Source organism: Oncorhynchus clarkii, chromosome 3 (assembly GCF_045791955.1).
Source record: "Oncorhynchus clarkii lewisi isolate Uvic-CL-2024 chromosome 3, UVic_Ocla_1.0, whole genome shotgun sequence".
NCBI classification, from domain to species: domain Eukaryota; kingdom Metazoa; phylum Chordata; class Actinopteri; order Salmoniformes; family Salmonidae; genus Oncorhynchus; species Oncorhynchus clarkii.
In genome coordinates this window covers 26,068,583-26,087,009 of record NC_092149.1, presented here as the reverse complement: position 1 = coordinate 26,087,009, position 18,427 = coordinate 26,068,583, and the positions used below count along the sequence as shown (strand labels likewise).

General features: G+C 41.2%; 1 protein-coding gene and 1 pseudogene across 4 annotated transcripts; one reads left to right on the top strand and one right to left on the bottom strand.

Annotated features, from left to right (window-relative positions):
• Positions 1 to 5,896: 5,896 nt before the first annotated feature.
• On the bottom strand, positions 5,897 to 10,702 carry LOC139391848 (cyclic AMP-responsive element-binding protein 3-like protein 4). 4 transcript variants are annotated; one of them, XM_071139460.1, is made up of 10 exons: positions 10,325 to 10,702; positions 9,432 to 9,587; positions 9,001 to 9,265; positions 8,732 to 8,874; positions 8,216 to 8,305; positions 7,895 to 8,001; positions 7,613 to 7,681; positions 7,430 to 7,514; positions 7,250 to 7,346; positions 5,897 to 7,158 (listed from the first exon to the last, which is right to left on the bottom strand). In XM_071139460.1, the coding sequence occupies exons 2-10, from the start codon at positions 9,582 to 9,584 to the stop codon at positions 6,827 to 6,829; spliced, it is 1,341 nt and encodes a 446-aa protein (XP_070995561.1). In that variant the 5' UTR covers positions 9,585 to 9,587; positions 10,325 to 10,702; the 3' UTR covers positions 5,897 to 6,826. The 4 variants fall into 4 exon arrangements, with proteins under 4 accessions (XP_070995561.1, XP_070995570.1, XP_070995546.1 ...); XM_071139469.1 differs by having other exon boundaries at positions 9,447 to 9,587; positions 10,325 to 10,512; XM_071139445.1 differs by having other exon boundaries at positions 6,603 to 7,158; positions 8,198 to 8,305; positions 10,325 to 10,512.
• On the top strand, positions 9,747 to 12,123 carry LOC139385279 (histidine N-acetyltransferase-like; annotated as a pseudogene).
• Positions 12,124 to 18,427: the final 6,304 nt, after the last annotated feature.

The following is an 18,427-nucleotide window of genomic DNA, read 5'->3' as shown; positions in this document are numbered from 1 at the left end:
CTCCAAACATAACGATGGTCATTATGGCCAAACAGTTCTATTTTTGTTTCATCAGACCAGAGGACATTTCTCCAAAAAGTACGATCTTTGTCCCCATGTGCAGTTGCAAACCACAGTCTGGCTTTTTTTTATGGCAGTTTTGGAGCAGTGGCTTCTTCCTTGATGAGCAATAATCTATATATACACTGATCAAAAAAATAAAGGGAACACTTAAACAACACAATGTAACTCCAAGTCAATCACACTTCTGTGAAATCAAACTGTCCACTTAGGAAGCAACACTGATTGACAATAAATTTCACATGCTGTTGTGCAAATGGAATAGACAACAGGTGGAAATTATAGGCAATTGGTTAGCAAGACACCCCCAATAAAGGAGTGGTTCTGCAGGTAGTGACCACAGACCATTTCTCAGTTCTTATGCTTCCTGGCTGATGTTTTGGTCACTTTTGAATGCTGGCGGTGCTTTCACTCTAGTGGTAGCATGAGACGGAATCTACAACCCACACAAGTGGCTCAGATAGTGCAGATCATCCAGGATGGCACATCAATGCGAGCTGTGGCAAGAAGGTTTGCTGTGTCTGTCAGCATAGTGTTCAGAGCATGGAGGCGCTACCAGGAGACAGGCCAGTACATCAGGAGCCGTAGGAGGGCAACAACCCAGCAACAGGACCGCTACCTCCGCCTTTGCGCAAGGAGGAGCACTGCCAGAGCCCTGCAAAATGACCTCCAGCAGGCCACAAATGTGCATGTGTCTGCTCAAACAGTCAGAAATAGACTCCATGAGGGTGGCATGAGGGCCCGACGACCACAGGTGGGGGTTGTGCTTACAGCCCAACATCGTGCAGGACGTTTGGCATTTGCCAGAGAAAACCAAGATTGGCAAATTCGCCACTGGCGCCCTGTGCTCTTCACAGATGAAAGCAGGTTCACACTGAGCACATGTGACAGATGTGACAGAGTCTGGAGACGCCGTGGAGAACGTTCTGCTGCCTGTAGTGTGGTTTTCCACTTTAATTTTGAGTGTGACTCCAAATCCAGACCTCCATGGGTTGATACATTTGATTTCCATTGATAATGTTTGTGTGATTTTGTTGTCAGCACATTCAACTATGTAAAGAAAAAAGTATTTAATAAGAATATTTCATTCATTCAGATCTAGGATGTGTTATTTTAGTGTTCCCTTTATTTTTTTGAGCAGTGTATATTATCAAGTTGATTTAATCTATATTTATTATCCAGTTTATTTCATCTATATTTATTATCCAGTTTATTTAATCTATATATATTATCCAGTTTATTTAATCTATATTTATTATCCAGTTGATTTAATCCATATACAGTGCCTTGCGAAAGTATTCGGCCCCCTTGAACTTTGCGACCTTTTGCCACATTTCAGGCTTCAAACATAAAGATATAAAACTGTATTTTTTTGTGAAGAATCAACAACAAGTGGGACACAATCATGAAGTGGAACGACATTTATTGGATATTTCAAACTTTTTTAACAAATCAAAAACGGAAAAATTGGGCGTGCAAAATTATTCAGCCCCCTTAAGTTAATACTTTGTAGCGCCACCTTTTGCTGCGATTACAGCTGTAAGTCGCTTGGGGTATGTCTCTATCAGTTTTGCACATCGAGAGACTGAACATTTTTCCCATTCCTCCTTGCAAAACTGCTCGAGCTCAGTGAGGTTGGATGGAGAGCATTTGTGAACAGCAGTTTTCAGTTCTTTCCACAGATTCTCGATTGGATTCAGGTCTGGACTTTGACTTGGCCATTCTAACACCTGGATATGTTTATTTTTGAACCATTCCATTGTAGTTTTTGCTTTATGTTTTGGATCATTGTCTTGTTGGAAGACAAATCTCCGTCCCAGTCTCAGGTCTTTTGCAGACTCCATCAGGTTTTCTTCCAGAATGGTCCTGTATTTGGCTCCATCAATCTTCCCATCAATTTTAACCATCTTCCCTGTCCCTGCTGAAGAAAAGCAGGCCCAAACCATGATGCTGCCACCACCATGTTTGACAGTGGGGATGGTGTGTTCAGGGTGATGCGCTGTGTTGCTTTTACGCCAAACATAACGTTTTGCATTGTTGCCAAAAAGTTCAATTTTGGTTTCATCTGACCAGATGTTTGGTGTGTCTCCCAGGTGGCTTGTGGCAAACTTTAAACAACACTTTTTAAGGATATCTTTAAGAAATGGCTTTCTTTTTGCCACTCTTCCATAAAGGCCAGATTTGTGCAATATACGACTGATTGTTGTCCTATGGACAGAGTCTCCCACCTCAGCTGTAGATCTCTGCAGTTCATCCAGAGTGATCATGGGCCTCTTGGCTGCATCTCTGATCAGTCTTCTCCTTGTATGAGCTGAAAGTTTAGAGGGACGGCCAGGTCTTGGTAGATTTGCAGTGGTCTGATACTCCTTCCATTTCAATATTATCGCTTGCACAGTGCTCCTTGGGATGTTTAAAGCTTGGGAAATCTTTTTGAATCCAAATCCGGCTTTAAACTTCTTCACAACAGTATCTTGGACCTGCCTGGTGTGTTCCTTGTTCTTCATGATGCTCTCTGCGCTTTTAACGGACCTCTGAGACTATCACAGTGCAGGTGCATTTATACGGAGACTTGATTACACACAGGTGGATTGTATTTATCATCATTAGTCATTTAGGTCAACATTGGATCATTCAGAGATCCTCACTGAACTTCTGGAGAGAGTTTGCTGCACTGAAAGTAAAGGGGCTGAATAATTTTGCACGCCCAATTTTTCAGTTTTTGATTTGTTAAAAAAGTTTGAAATATCCAATAAATGTCGTTCCACTTCATGATTGTGTCCCACTTGTTGTTGATTCTTCACAAAAAAATACAGTTTTATATCTTTATGTTTGAAGCCTGAAATGTGGCAAAAGGTCGCAAAGTTCAAGGGGGCCGAATACTTTCGCAAGGCACTGTATATATTATCCAGTTGATTTAATCTATATTTATTATCCAGTTTATATTAATCTATATATATTGTCCAGTTGTTTTTGTAACTCAATCAGTTCCATCTTCTCCTCCCCCAAGTGGCCGGCTGACGACCTCTGAGAAAGGGAAGTTATCTTAATGATCACCTTTTCCTCCTCAGCTCTTCTGGTCTTAGCAAGATTACTACCATATTTTCTAAGGAGTTTGGACACCTCAAATTTAAAGAGCTCCCAGTTCTTGCAATAAGATTTTTATTCACAAGCCCTTTCCCAAAAGTGTGAGAGCAGACCTTTAACCCCAAACTTAACTATATCATTATTTAATAACAAGCTATTTAGCTTCCAGTAGGATGCTCTACCAAGGTTAGTATCAGGGGTAAATATTTTGATATCAATGTAAATGGCCCGTTGCTCTGTGAGGGGAGTAGTACAAATATTTGTAGTAACACACTCACTATCATTACATTTGGATATAAGTCACAAATCTATTCTGGACTGTCTGGAACTTGTTTTGTTACTCCAAGTGAACGATCTGTCGGCCGGAAACCTCTCCATCCATATATCAGTAAGATCAAACTTTTCCATAAAAATTATTAAACCCAAATTCTGACTGTTTGGCCTACCTGGGGGCCATCTATCAGATGAGTTATCTTTTGTAATGTTAAAGTCCCCTACTATCAATAATAACAAATTAGGAAATTTAGATAATCAATGAAGTACATGTTTCTCTTTAGGTTCAAGCAACTCATAATTTTCATGTTTGGTGTTATACCCGTAGAAGTTTACAGTAATGAGCGTAATGTCATTGTAACTGATCACAAGACAAATAAAGTGACCAAAAGGGTCACATTCCGAGTGTAGAATATTACCACCAAAGGTGTTTTCCATTGTAGTGACACCAGCAGAGCGTTCAGATCCATGGGAAAGCCAAATATCGTTGCCCCACTGTGACCTCCAGAAGTTGGCATCAGCAGAAATTGAGTGAGACTCTTGAAAAAAGCAAAAATCTGTTTGTAATTTTTCTGCAGATAAAAATAAGGCCTTGCGCTTCACATTGTTTCGTAACACCCTAGCATTAAGATCAAGTATAGACAAAGACAAAACAACAAAGATAATATAAAAGTATAAATTGTAGGATGAGTCAAAAATGTAGGAGCAGTGAACATAAGCGATAAAGAACCAAGATCTGCACCATTTAAGTAAACTTAAAGTGAAAATAGCTTATACCATAAACTTTGAGCTAGTTGTTATCCGGCTTTTGAAATTCAACTCAACAGAAAATTATGTTCAAGACCAAACCAAGGGTTCTCTGTAGTAAAAGAGAATAAAAACCCTCTTTATGTCACGACTTCCGCCAAAGTCGGGTCCTCTCCATGTTCGGCACTCAGCGTCGCCGGTCTTCTAGCCATCATCAATCCACTTTTCATTTTCCATGTATTTTGTCTTGTTTTTCCTCACACCTGGTTTCAATTCCCTCAATCACTTGTTGTGTATTTAACCCTCTGTTCCCCCCATGTCTTTGTGTGGGATTGTTTATTGTAAGTGCTTGTGCACGTGTTTATTGGTGGGCGACGGGTTTTTGTACCCAATATATTGTTATTTTTATGGCGTTGGTTTTGTTATTAAACTGCTCCGGCTATTACCAAGTTCTGCTCTCCTGCGTCTGACTTCCCTGCCACCGGTTACGCACCCCTTACACTTTAGTGTAATCAGGGACTATTCTAAGAAATTAAAATAAAATACAACATTTAAAAATAAAAAAAGGGTACTATTTTAAATAAATATGAAAACTGATCATTAAAAAAATTAAGAGTAAAAATGTTTTACATATACACATTCTAAGACTCATTTTACTTGGAAATAAGCATTAATAACTAAATAGAACAATAACTGTGTAAAGTCAGAGCAGAGCTGTATGCCCCTTTAAAACAGTATCTTAGTTACTGTATACATAAAAAATAAAAAAAACTTTCAGTCTTCTTCGAGAGTTTGTAAACACAATAGGCTTTCTTCTGGTCCGGTCATACAAGAACAAGCTAATAAATTATTGAGGTACCTGAGTGTTCTGAAAAATAGTCACCTGAGGCTTGTTAGGTATTGTTAATCAGTACAAGGAAAACGAGAATACCATGGCTGAAACCATCAATCTGTTCTCTCTGGTGAGATTCTAGGGAGGAATATCAATTTTCGAACCGTTGATGAAGCCTCGTCCTCCGACAAAGTAAGCAGCCTTTCCCTCATTTCGTGCTTTCTTGAATGTTGGCCATAACTTGTTCCTTCTTTCTATGTCCTCCGGGCTGAGATGCTCGGCGAAACGCATACCATGGCTCTGGAGGAACGCCTTCTTCCTAGCAGCATTCCAGATAGCATCCCTGTATAATCTGTCAGTCAAGAGGATGATGATACCCTTTGGTCTTGAATCGTTTTGCTGTTCCTTCTTGCCGAGATGATGCACAACATTGATGGTATCACCAACTTCGTTCTTCTCTGCAGGCATAACTTCTTGGCAGATGCGGATAGCCTCTCGTCGCACATCTTCATTCTCCACCTCTAGCCGTAGTCTCAGGTTCCATCTTCTTGTGTATTGTTCCAGATCAGTGAGACGTCTATGGTAGACATTTTTATTCTGTTCCACCTTTAACACACGTTTTTAACATTAGCCACTCCCATTTTCCCCTCCTTGATTACACCACATGCAAACTCTACAGTCTTTTTCAAGCCTTCGATAACCATGGTGTTCGCACCTACCATTTTCTCAATGGCGTCAGACATGTAGTTGATGAGTAAGGAGAGGGTAGCCACGATGTCAGAGTCCATGTTTGGTTTTTTGGAGGGGGAAGGTTTGCACTGAGTAACCGGTAAAGACGGGAACTAGTCATCTTCAACAGCATTCGAAAGCATGAGATTATCCATAGGGCAAGCGTAGTTATGGCAGTCAATACATTTTTTTATGGATTTCTTCAATGCTCTGAATAATCAATCTTCAGGTCGGCTATTTAATTACCATAAAGCAAAAACAGTATTGTTCCCATTTAATAAATATAAAGCACATAAAATAGGACACCAGCAACCACTAAAATTAGGATAGCAAGTTCTGTGAAGAGTATACATTTGGACCACAATGTCATGCTTAAGATAAGGATATGTTTGGATTGTACACATTGTTTATCTCTTAACCGAATGAGGGCCAAAGGACATTTTTAAGTACACGCAAAAGATATGACAGTTTGCTTACAGTGCAAAATGAGTCTCTCAGCATTCAGTTATGGGAGCTGCAAACTACATTGAGCACAGATGCCAGTCAGAAACTAGCTAGGCAGTTTCACAAACATGTTAATGTACACACGAGTAAGGTAGTTAGTCCAAAACATAATCCATCGGAGTAGGCTCACTTTCAAGGAGTGTGTGTGTGGTGTACACTAAGACTTGCTTAAAGAATGCATAGCCAAAACAATATATTCATATCTGTGGTGTTTTTCCAGCTACAATCTAACAACCTTCATCCTTCCCACAGGATGTACTAACTAACTCCTCGGAGTTCAAAGTTAGAAACCTTTTCCATACAAACATTAAGAAGTGGTACTTAAATAGAAAAGTAAAAAATGTTTAACCCATTTTGAAGACCATTCCACCGAATCCCAGATTAAACCTTGTTTGCACCACAGCACCAAAAAAAGAGTAAGGCAATGGTTAGGCATTGAAGGCACCCAAAGGGGTCTGGTTGAAAACCAATGTGGTAATGGGGCAGCATATTGGACTGCCCCAGCATATTCCTCCCATTGTCCATAATGAAGGCAAGGAGCTTTGAAGAGCTCTATAAAGCAAATGGAATGCAGTCAAACTAGTTCATCAACACTGTCTACATCTCATCAGCGTGGGCTGGTTTGGTGGGATCAAGGCTTGTGCTCCCTTTTCCTGTTGCTGACACCAGGCCCAGGGCCAGAGGTTCAGTCTGCCCGTCAACCAGAGTCGAGCTGTTCCCTGGTTGGCTCTCCTCCAGGGCCACACCCTCAATGTCGGTGATTTCGGGACTTTCTATTGGTTGCTTTAGTATTCTGGAAGCATCCGGGGGATCTGATTGACTGAGGTCACGGGAAACGGGTAGGGAATCTGGCTGAATGATATGGTTATCCACATCCTCAGCAGCTTGCAAGGATGAAGCAGGATCTGTGAGGATGTTTCTGGAGATAACTGAAACGGTAAAGAAGAGGGAAGGCTATTTAACTTTCATAGTTTTCATAAGAAAATTAATCCATTATTAATTCCTTAATGGATAACTAACCCCCTTTTGGTGTATAGTCCTCTTCTATGGATGAGGCGCCCCAGTTGAAGGGGCTGTAACTTGGGAAGATGATGAGGCCCAGAGAGAAGAGGATAATCTGATGGGAAACAACAGACACACGTTCAATTCACTTTTTTTTTAAGATCACCCTGAAAGTACACAAAGGCATGGAGGTCTCACCATGACGCAGGTGCTGGTCTGTGCTGCTTTAGTGACCGTCTGCTTGATCAGTGACTGTAGTCTGCGCAGCTGAGCCAGGAGAGACCTGTGCATGGAGATATTATAAAAAGACCATAACTAACAAGACACACACATCATCATTGAGCATCATCAGTGCAAAAAGGTGATAGACAATTTACTTACATGTTGTGTTTCTCCAGCTGTTCCACGGTCCTCTGCAGCTCTTTGTTTTGCGCTGAGCAAGCCGCTGCCCTGAGACACAGAAAATAGAGAGTCAACAATAACTCAGTGGCAGAACAGAACATAAGGACCCATTGTTAGAACTGCCTACTGCACATGCCTCACTGTTGTAACACAAATGAAAATGCTAAGGAAATGCAAGTGACTTGTTTATAGAGGTTATCCACCATGAACTACATAGTGGGTCAAATTTTCATGGAGCCAAATAGAAGCCTCAGGCCTCACCTGCTCTCAAGCCCATCCACATAGTCCTTCTTCCTGCGACGGCTGTCCTGGGCTGACTGTTTGTTGCGTATTTTGCGTCTCACTTTTTTCAGAATCCGTTCCTCAGCCTAGAAGGGAATTCAGTCCAGTACATTTAGATGCAATTCAACTCAGAGCTAAACAATTTCTGTCAATTTCAGTCTAATCATAAAAAATATACAACAAAGTAATTTGTCATGTCAAAGTTGTTATGCAAAAGTAATGTAATCCAAGCGCATGCAGGGGAGTAATGGATTTGGGTACATTAAATAGTGTAACATCTACCGTGCGTGTGTGTCTGACCTTGGTAAGGGGCAGGTTGTTGGGCAGAGAGATCCCCTCTTGGTTCAGCAGTTTCTGCTCCTCCTCAGTCAGCGTGAGATCAGGGTAAAGCTGATCAGGAGAAGAGGGTATTGTGTTTATAATCCTCACCTCCATAATCCCATAGAGAGACACTTGAACAACCACCTGGGGTCTCAGACTAACTATCCCCCTCCCCCACTATCTTCATATTGTGCCTATCTTGTCCATTCATTAGGGACTGAGGCCTATGAATTTCACCACATCTTTACAATACATTTGCAGGCCTCAATTATAAGTAAGCAGGAAAGATTGTCACTGTTTACATCTAATTAGATGGTAAAAACATTCCCTATTCATTTGGGATTGAGCCCTGCAACTTTGTCCTAATGCATATCGCGGGATCTTCGCAACAGATGCCATTGAATATGGACTTATCTTGGCATAAGAACACTTTTGTGGTGTGAAAATATCTGAAAATTCTGATTTTTGAGTCAACTTGCCCCTTTTAGGTCTCACCAGTGGGCTGTCTGGACTGGTGGGGCATGAGGTGAAAGCAGAGTGGGTAGAAAGGTGACCATGGTCAAATCTCCCAGCGGATACTTGAGGTAACTCGTTGACAATACAGGACTCCGAGATCAACATCTGAGAACGCCACTCATCTGACATAGGAAAAGAGAGTAAACTCCCACCCAACACACATGGACTCACACACACACACACACATATGCACGTGCGCAAGCATACACATACATACACACACACAACACACACACACACACACACACCGAGTTCTATGGAAATGACATCGACACTATGCTGCTCTGGCTCCGTCTTGATGTTGGCCAAGGTGCTGATGTCATAGACCACCTGATAGATAGTTGTGGGGGCCTGAGAGGGGTCCACCGTGGCAGCTAGAGGGCTCTCAGAGCAAGGTTCCTCAGAGATGCCACTGTCGCTCTCTGAGGAGGTCTCCACTAGGGCTCTGGTAGGGAAGACATCATTTGGGTTGATGGCATAAAGCACATCCTCTGGCTCGCTGTCATTTAGACCCTGTAACAAATGAAGAGGAATTTGGTAATACTTTAAGCAAATGGTATAATACATTATTACATGTTAATAATGTGTTAAGAAATAAAGTTGAGTAAATATAGCCCTAGATCTTTGCAAATTTGCTCACTATATTGTACAACTAGTTATAATGGGAAACATTCCGCACACTTTGGGGGTCTACCGTGCATTCATCCAGGGTTTTTTCAGAGCCAGCATAGATGACATCAGAGCAAGAAAATGGCCCTTCCAGTCCCCAACTCTCCTCTGTCATACTGTCCTCCTTGTGTCCGAAAAACAGCTCTCCATTCTCTACATCCATGTCCTAGAAGAAACAAAACAGCAGTTAGAAGTACTACAAAATATTTATCAATTCAGTTCACTTTTGTGTACTTCTCTTATTGCACTGTCAATGTTACAACTCTTTGTTATTAAAGTATTTGTAACTCATATCTATGTTGTTGTAAATTAAGATTTATAAAGCATGAAGAAGGTGTGGCAACTGCTCATTGAGCTGTTAAAGGGTGGAGCTATATATATTATTACTGTTTAATCAGTGGGAGTCCTTTCGCAAGCGGATATCAGCATCCTGGTACACGCACGCACGCACGCACGCACACACACACAGTTGCATTAAAAAAGGATAGGCTTTCTCAATAGCAATTGTACCCCTCATAAAATCACAACCATTATACTTTTTTGACCTCAAATGTAATATGTAGACCTACAAGTTAGGCTAGCAGAAATAATAATATCACGTGACCCACACCAGTATTCTTTAATAAACTATATAGTCTGTCTATACGTATGTTTTCTATATTGTAGGCATATTTCTGCCAAGTGTTAAGATAATGATCTCAAACTATTAAATTGCGGAACTTGAATAAAGTTGATCCATTAAAATTCAACATTCGTAAACGATTGCCTTATTGGTTCGAATTAGATGTTGAGTTTGACACTATACCTTGGTCATGTGTAGGATTCCCTTCCCTGTCAAGCAGGATAAACAAGAGTTACATTGTACTCCCCGACTATAGCCTCATGTTACCACAAACAACTTACTTGTCTGCTGCTGTTTTCAGAAGCGATGTTGTTCAGAATATATATGTAGGTCTACTTCAAGAGCATTACAACAATAGTAGGCCCAACCAGAGGAGAAAAATGCAGACGAGTAGTATTTAAAGATCAACCAGTGTAAAACGCATTTCTCCCAAAAATCCAGCTGGCAATTCTTATGTCAATCATTCCGTAGGGCGAATAACCATACTAACACGGCGGATGTGCGTCGCCTAAACGCAACCTGTTGGCTCTAAAATCACTAACTGATAGAGTATATGGATTTCTCTCTTTTTCTTACTTATGCCATAATGAAAAAACTTGTCTCTTTTATAAATCAGTACATTTACACCGACGTTGTGCAGTTCATAATCGTCAAATAACCCCGAAGTCCCTCCCACTTTACGCATTTGATTGGCCAGGGCAATTTACCAATAAAAAAAGAGAAGAGGGTGTGAATACTTTGGAGGCAAAATGTAGCAGTGTGTTAGAGATGATACTGGACATACTGGAAAGGATCAGTTACAGTATCGTATTGAGTTCTGAAGTAAGTAAAGGCCTATACTTTTGCCAACATTCTCTATTGAGGCGTTTTTGCAGTAGGACAGTTAGAGCAAAATCAGGGGATCATGGCAAAATCTAAAAGTGCGTCACACCATCTGGAGTTCTGACTTTGAACAGGTCATGGATATCTCAAAGCAGTTTTGATGGTTTGGACTACATGCCTGGCACATCAATGATGGCTGGAAGAGCCTGGTCTGTTGGTGTTCCTTGCAAAAATGGATAGCAGGGTGGTTAGTCAATCTTTGTATGTGCTCACTGCTCTCTTTGCACTTATCTATTTACAATAGACACGGATCTTTTTGTCTCACTATTCTTTGTAGTTGATTGACTGATCAACAATGGAAAAGGCAGCCAAATGTTGTGATCTTGAATGCAACTTCGTGAAATTGTATCATTCCCTTTACCCTGTAGGTGGCGCCAAAGTCTGTCCTGCTGGTGGATGGTGGGGAGACCATTTGGGTACAAGCGCTGGGGGTGACTCCTAGTGTGCTTGGCCAGGGAATTACTGGTGCCATCCAGAGACATGTGACAGAGTATGCCTGCAGTCACTTTCCACAGCTCACTTGCCCGAAAACTGTGCCCAGGACAGATCCATCATCTGAAAAACGGTCTATCGCCTGTTGGCCAAAGAGGTAGGCCTACATAGCTTGCATGCCAGTGTGGTTTTTATTGAGCAGGGATGTGCACAACTGCAGTCCTTGATGGCCACAGTTCTGAAGTCCAGTCATTTGACATAGAACATTCTCTAGTTGTGTTATTTCTAATTATATGTATGGACATGCATCATGCAATGTATCTTGAGCTGAAATAGCCTACTCTCTTCAATCACCTATTGTGTCTGTGTTGGGGAATTCTTTCTTTGTGTTGTGAGGTAGGTGACATAGGATCTTTCGTTGAGGAACTACAACAGAGACTCGACCAAAAGTACAAGGCTGAGGCCTTTAACCCAGTGACCCTGAGCAAAGCAGGCAGAAGAAGCAGTGCTGAGCACACGTGGTTGAAAACCTCTCTGTTGTGTGGCACCATTATCAATGACAGGGAGCCACTGAAGCTAATGGAGGCTAATATGGAAGTGCTTCGCAGGAGGGGGCTGAACTGGGTAGCAGACTGCCCACTCAGGCCCAATGTCTCTGCACCATACCCAGTGCCCTATTGCCCTCCATTTAAACATCAACATTTTTGATCACAGCCTTGATTCAGTCTGTGCTCTGTTCCTGGCACAGCTTAGAAACCCACTCTGATGCGTGGTACTTACAGTACCAGTCAAAAGTTTGGAAACACCTACTCATTCAAGGTTTTTTTTTATTTTCACTATTTTCTACATTGCAGAATAATAGTGAATACCTAAACTACGAAATAACACACCTACTCTGCGTCTCACAAAGACACGGCGGTTGGAACCAAAAATCTCACATTTGGACTCATCAGACCAAAGGACAGATTTCCACCGGTCTAATGTCCATTACTCGTGTTTCTTGGCCCAAGCAAATCTCTTCTTCTTATTGGTGTCTTTTTAGTAGTGGTTTCTTTGCAGCAATTGGACCATTAAGACCTGATTCACGCAGTCTCCTCTGAACAGTTGTTGTTGAGTTGTTTTTGTTACTTGGACTCTGTGAAGCATTTATTTTTTGGGCTGCAATTTCTGAGGCTGGTAACTCTAATGAACTTATCCTTTCGTCTTTCTTTCCTGTGGTAGTCCTCATGAGAGCCAGTTTCATCATAACCCCTGATGTTTTTTGCGACAGCACTTGAAGAAACTTGAAAAGTTCTTGAAATTTTCAGATTGACTGATCTTCATGTCTTAAAGTAATGAGGACTGTTGTTTCTCTTTGCTTATTTGAGCTGTTCTTGCCATAATGAGCATGGTCTTTTACCAAATAGGGCTATCTTCTGTATACCTTGTCACAACACAACTGACTGGCTCAAACGCATTAAGGAAAGAAATTCCACAAATGAACTTAACATGGCATACCTGTTAATTGAAATGCATTCCAGGTGACTACCTCATGAAGCTGGTTGAGAGAATGTGCCAAGAGTGTGCAAAGCTGGCATCAAGGCAGCTACTTTGAATAATCTAAAATATATTTGTTTAAAAAAAAAGAATATTTCTACATGATTCCATATGTGTTATTTCATAGTTTTGAGGTCTTCTATTTTTCTACAATGTAGAAAATAGTAAAAATAAAGAAAACCCCTGGAATGAATAGGTGTGTCCAAACTTTTGCCTGGTACTGTGTGTGCATCCCAGTATCCATCCTGGGCTAAAGCAGTTTTGTTAGAACCCTTCCAGTGTCACGTTCTTCAAGGATTATTGAGAGGAGCTTTTGCCGTAGACCTTTAACAATATCTGGAGCTGGAGGAAACACACAGTGTCGTTGAGCATTCATGTACATATAATAACACCATAAATTCAAAAGCTACATGCTGAAACCCAAACCAGGCCTTTAGCCAAAATGTCAGAGAATGTATTTAATATATTAATGTCCTTTATATTGTGTTTAATGGTTTGTTTTATTATGGCAAATATACACTGGATAGGATCTCCTGTATACTATGGCAAAATAGGGCAGTTATATATGACTCATGCAACTCTTTTTTTCTTTTTAAACAAGGCAAGGTTTGCCTCTATGATCTCACCTCATAAGAACTGGGTTGTGGCATCAGCAATTTCTGCCTCTCAATAAATACAGAAAAAATTGTGTTGGTGATCTTTTGAAAAACACAGATGGGCCTAAATTCTAAACAATATACTATGCAATCAAGATATTTTTATTCAATACAGGAAGTAATAACATACATTACCTAGTAAGCAAAATTTCCATACGTTGACATTACGTGCATTTCAGGTGCTGAATGAAAGGTTAGAAGACATCTTATAGGGACAACAAAAATATGTCTGTAACGGATGTCAAAAAGACAATTTACAGACGTGAAAAACCATGTATTTTTCTGTCATTGATTCTATGGACAAATTTCAACTGCACATACATTCTCAATGAAGCGTTCTATCACAAAAATATAGGAAAGACTGCAACTGAAGACTGCAACAGAATATTTATTATTGTTCCCTTCTGTCACATGCACTTAAGGTTAGCTTTTTCAAAAGCTTTAACTGGTGGCCATGATGTTCAAATTAGTCCAACCTCCAGAATAAATCAGCAGACCACTTCAACTACAATAACATTCTTAGTAACGGTTAGATGTTTTTTTTTTTTTTTTTTCATTCTATGACTGTGATATGTTATTTATCTACCTTAGTTGAATGCCCTGACTGTCAGTCTCTCTAGATATGAGTGTCTGCTGAATGACCAAATAAAAACTTGGAATGATGGCAGCCTTGTGAGGAAACTGAAAGAGACATGGCAAGGTGACCGGGCACAATTGCATGGTTAAACAGAATAAATATGATCAATACAGATCGATTAAGATGACAAGACACAAGTATAGGGACAAAGTGGAGGAGCAATTCGGCAGGTCTGACACAAGACGTACCTCACCCACCTGGACGAAAGGAATGCATGTGTGAGGATGCTGTTCGACTACAGCTCTGCCTTCAATACCATAGTGCCCTCTATGTTCACCACAAAGCTCACGGCTCTGAACTCCTTCCTCTGCAACTGGGTCCTGGAATTCCTGACCAGGTGGTGAAGGTAGGCAACATCACCTCCTCCACACTGATCCTCAAAAAAAGGGGCCCACATGGGTGCTTTCTCAGTCCCCTCCTGTACTCCTTTTATACCCACAACAGCGTGGCCTCACACAGTTCCAACTCCATCAAGTTCACTGACAACACGACAGTAGTAGGCATGATTACCAACACTGGCAAGACGGCCTACAAAGAGGAAGTAGGAACTCTGCCGGCGTGGTGCCAGGTAAACAACCTCTCCTTCAACATCAGCAAAACAAAGGAGCTGATTGTGAACTTCAGTAGGAACGAGGCTGGGCACATCCTCATCAACAGAGCCACTGTGACGATGGTCTAAAACTTCAAGTTCCTCAGCTTACACATCTCCAAGGAGTTAAAATGGTCAAACCACATGGACACTGTGGTGAAGGCACTACAGTGACACCTCAACCTCAGGAGGCTGAAGAAATGTGTCCTGTCCCATCACAGTTTCTACAGGAGCACCATTGAGAGCATACTGTCGGGCTGCATCACAGCCGGGTACGGCAACTCCACCGCCGCTGACCGAAAGGCTCTACAGGGAGTGGTACGCTCAGCCAGTATGTTTAACAAGTTTAAACATCACATTAGAGTATGGCAGTTTAGTACAGTAGAGCACAGTACAGCACAGTCAAGTTTTATTCAGTAGAGTACAATAGAGTAGAGTTTAGTAGAGTATATTAGAGTAAAGTAGGGTACAATACAGAGCCCTATTAAAAAAATAAAGATATCCAAAAGACATCAATGTCTGTAAATTCTTAATGGGAAGTGTTGGCCTACACTCATTCACTACAGTACTTCCCACAAATCTAAGAAGATTCCAGCATCTTGCTAAGGCTACTCATCATAATGTTTCATGGTCATTGCTGCCATCCCATTTCTGACACCAGTGTAGTGAACAACATACTCAGTTCTTGGTGTGAAAGGCAAACACCCTACCGGACCAATCATAGAAGTCTATATGTGGCCAAATCAACTCCAGCCTGGACCTGACCAAATCTAAACCAATCATAGACGTCTGTTGACGTTGAAATCAAGGCCAGTCCAGACCGCAGCAACAAAAAAAAAAGATCACTGCTCCACATAGGACCAGAAAAGAATAAGTCCAAATTACATTGCCTGACTGTGTAACGGTTTTCTTCCGCTGAAGGAGAGGAGGACCAAAATGCAGCATGGTTAGAGTTCAACATGTTTAATCAAGACCATACACGAGAACACTCCAAAATAACAAATGCAAAAACCAAACCAGTCCTATCTGGTGCAATGACAGAAGACAATCACCCACAAAATACCCAAAGAACATGGCTGCCTAAATATGGTTCCCAATCAGAGACAACGACAGACAGCTGCCTCTAATTGAGAACCAATCTAGGCAACCATAGACATACTAAAAACTACCTAGAAAGGAAACAGCCCCATAAACATACAAAACCCCTAGACCAGACAAAACACATAAATCCCCCATGTCACACCCTGACCTAACCAAAATAATAAAGAAAACAAAGATAACTAAGGCCAGGGCGTGACAGACTGACTGTACATGCTTAGCGGGTATGTATCCTACTAGATTAGAGAATGCAGCAGAGGTGTGGTACTGGTACTCATGACATTGTCATATTTTGCACATTTACTGGACTGATACAAAGTCTAGAGATGGCTCATGATGTCCCTTCAATCCTTCATCTGTTGCAATTGTGTGCGATTTAATGAGTGATACAATGTACAGTATCTTGTCTCAAAAGTCCACAAATGAATAGACCGCGAAAGTAAGAAGTTGCTCCGAAACAACTGATAAATGATCTGTTTAGCGGACCCCCAATCTTGAGATGAACTATCGACAGCTAAAACGCAGATCTGACTTGAGATCAGATTTCACTGAGCGTTGATGAAACAGTGATATGCCCCTCCCTCGAGGTCGTCCCAGCCTCATTCTGATCAGCTGACTCATCACTTCCCATACGGAGTGCAATTTTTTGGAATAGCAGTAATGTAATTTTGCTGCCTTTTTCCCACTTCTTATTAAGTCTGTGCCAATACAAGCTGCTCACCAAGGCTGTCCTTTTATGAGATAATACGATAGAAGGTAATACATTATTTATAGCTTGCGATTTGTAATGTGAGAGATGCCATAGGCAGAAAGCTATACGTTTAGTCAAATTGTTGAAAACTTTTGATGGAATAGCTAGTTAAAACTTTCTAACCAGCTATACATGATATTATCACAGGCCCAGTAAAGCATTGTAATGTTATCTGATGTTAGATCAGTCACATGCTTTCTATGCCCCCCTTTCCTACACTAACTTTACATTCCAGATTCTTTCACATACTGTATCTGGGAATTCATATGATTTGTTTGCCAAGATCCTAGAGCAGATGTTACAATGTGACATTTTCACAGATGTCTCTCACGCTAAACCATGGGCACTATGAAAATGTATGCAATAAATGTAAAACTGTGTTTATTTGTATTGACTTGATTTGAATGTAGGCAAATTTTCCTCAAACTTCTCTGGTGTAGGTGGTCTCCCCTCCCCATTCGACTGTAAGCCAATGGAGGGCGTCTGAGAGCTACACTTTGCTGTTTCACTCAGACTTGAGAGAGAAGCAGGTTGTGCAGACATGGCTCTCAGAAAAGGATCTTCCTCTGTTGCCCTCTCTGGGTGGTCATCTGAAGTGCAGATGAACCCAGCTGATGTCCCTGGCCTGGAGGTAAAGCTGGGAGCATTGGTTGTTCTTTTCTCCATCACACTGGTTTGTGGCTTTGCCCCTTTGTGCTTAGTCAGGGGGGCAGGGAGGTGCAATGTAGACCCAGGTAAGTGGCACTTTAGAGCAACATTAATTTAAAGAATGTGACTTAAAGGTAAAGCCATTTGTATTAAACCACTTTTTGACAGCACCCCTTTTCAATTGAATAGAACCTTCCTTACATATTTTCCCATTGTAAACGTGCTCAGAAAGTTACTTTTTGGACCTGAATGCCAAAATAGTCAAAAGATAAAAGTCCTCAAAGTTTACCTATTTTGCATACACACCATACCATGAGACATACATCTCTTCATCACTGGAAAAGATAAACAGTTGAGATGTATATATTTAAAAGCTTATGAACAGGGTTTTAATATTATTTCATAATTTCTTTAAAAATATGTTTTTTGAATTAAAAAAAACTTTTTTTCTTAAATGTCAATTACACACACTGCTGACTTGTGTGGGAATATCAGTTGTTTCATATTATACTGTCAATTCTCCATAGGAAACCTATTGAAATCATAGAAATATAGATCATAGAATATACATGACCATTTAAGTTGACATTCGACAATGGGTGGACCAGCGGCAATTTTCTGTTAGTAATTAGAAGCAAAAATGTCAATTCAATTAAAATGTCAATGGTGTACCAGCTAAATTGGAGAGGTCTGAAGGGATAGGTCCATTCTATGAATTATATTTCTATGATTAAAATGACACCCACCCTGTATTCAAGAGCATGTTGTGTTTCAAGATATTCCCACCACTCCCATGGTAGGGAGGAACTAGGGGGAGAGGATTCCCACTTTCATGTGGACTTTAACTCCACCTCTGCCATCCGGGCCTTCATTCTAGTATTTTCTTTATCTCTGCACTCAGTGTTCGAGGGCCTGGCTGTGGAGTTACAGGAGGACAGTCAAGAGGTGCTGGAGATCTGTGTTGCTCTACTCCTCCACAAGAGCATCATCTCTTTCAGTCAAGCCCTAAAGCTGGCCCAGGGCAAGCTGCGGCAGGCAGCAGTGGTAGGTTGCCTCCTGCTCTTTGCTCTCATGTCCCCGTTGGGCATTGTCGTCACCAAGACCAAGTCGTCCCCCCAGCACCAGCTGGCCAGGTCCACCTTAGAAGGCCTGGCG

Excerpts from the sequence above, each read along its gene's own strand:
- LOC139391848 (XM_071139445.1), bottom strand. The coding sequence starts at position 9,584 with ATGGATGTAGAGAATGGAGAGCTGTTTTTCGGACACAAGGAGGACAGT. Across the intron at positions 7,515-7,612 it reads CAGCTGGAGAAACACAACAT|GTCTCTCCTGGCTCAGCTGC; the intron begins GTAAGTAAATTG and ends CTCCATGCACAG. Across the intron at positions 7,347-7,429 it reads AGACCAGCACCTGCGTCATG|ATTATCCTCTTCTCTCTGGG; the intron begins GTGAGACCTCCA and ends GTTTCCCATCAG.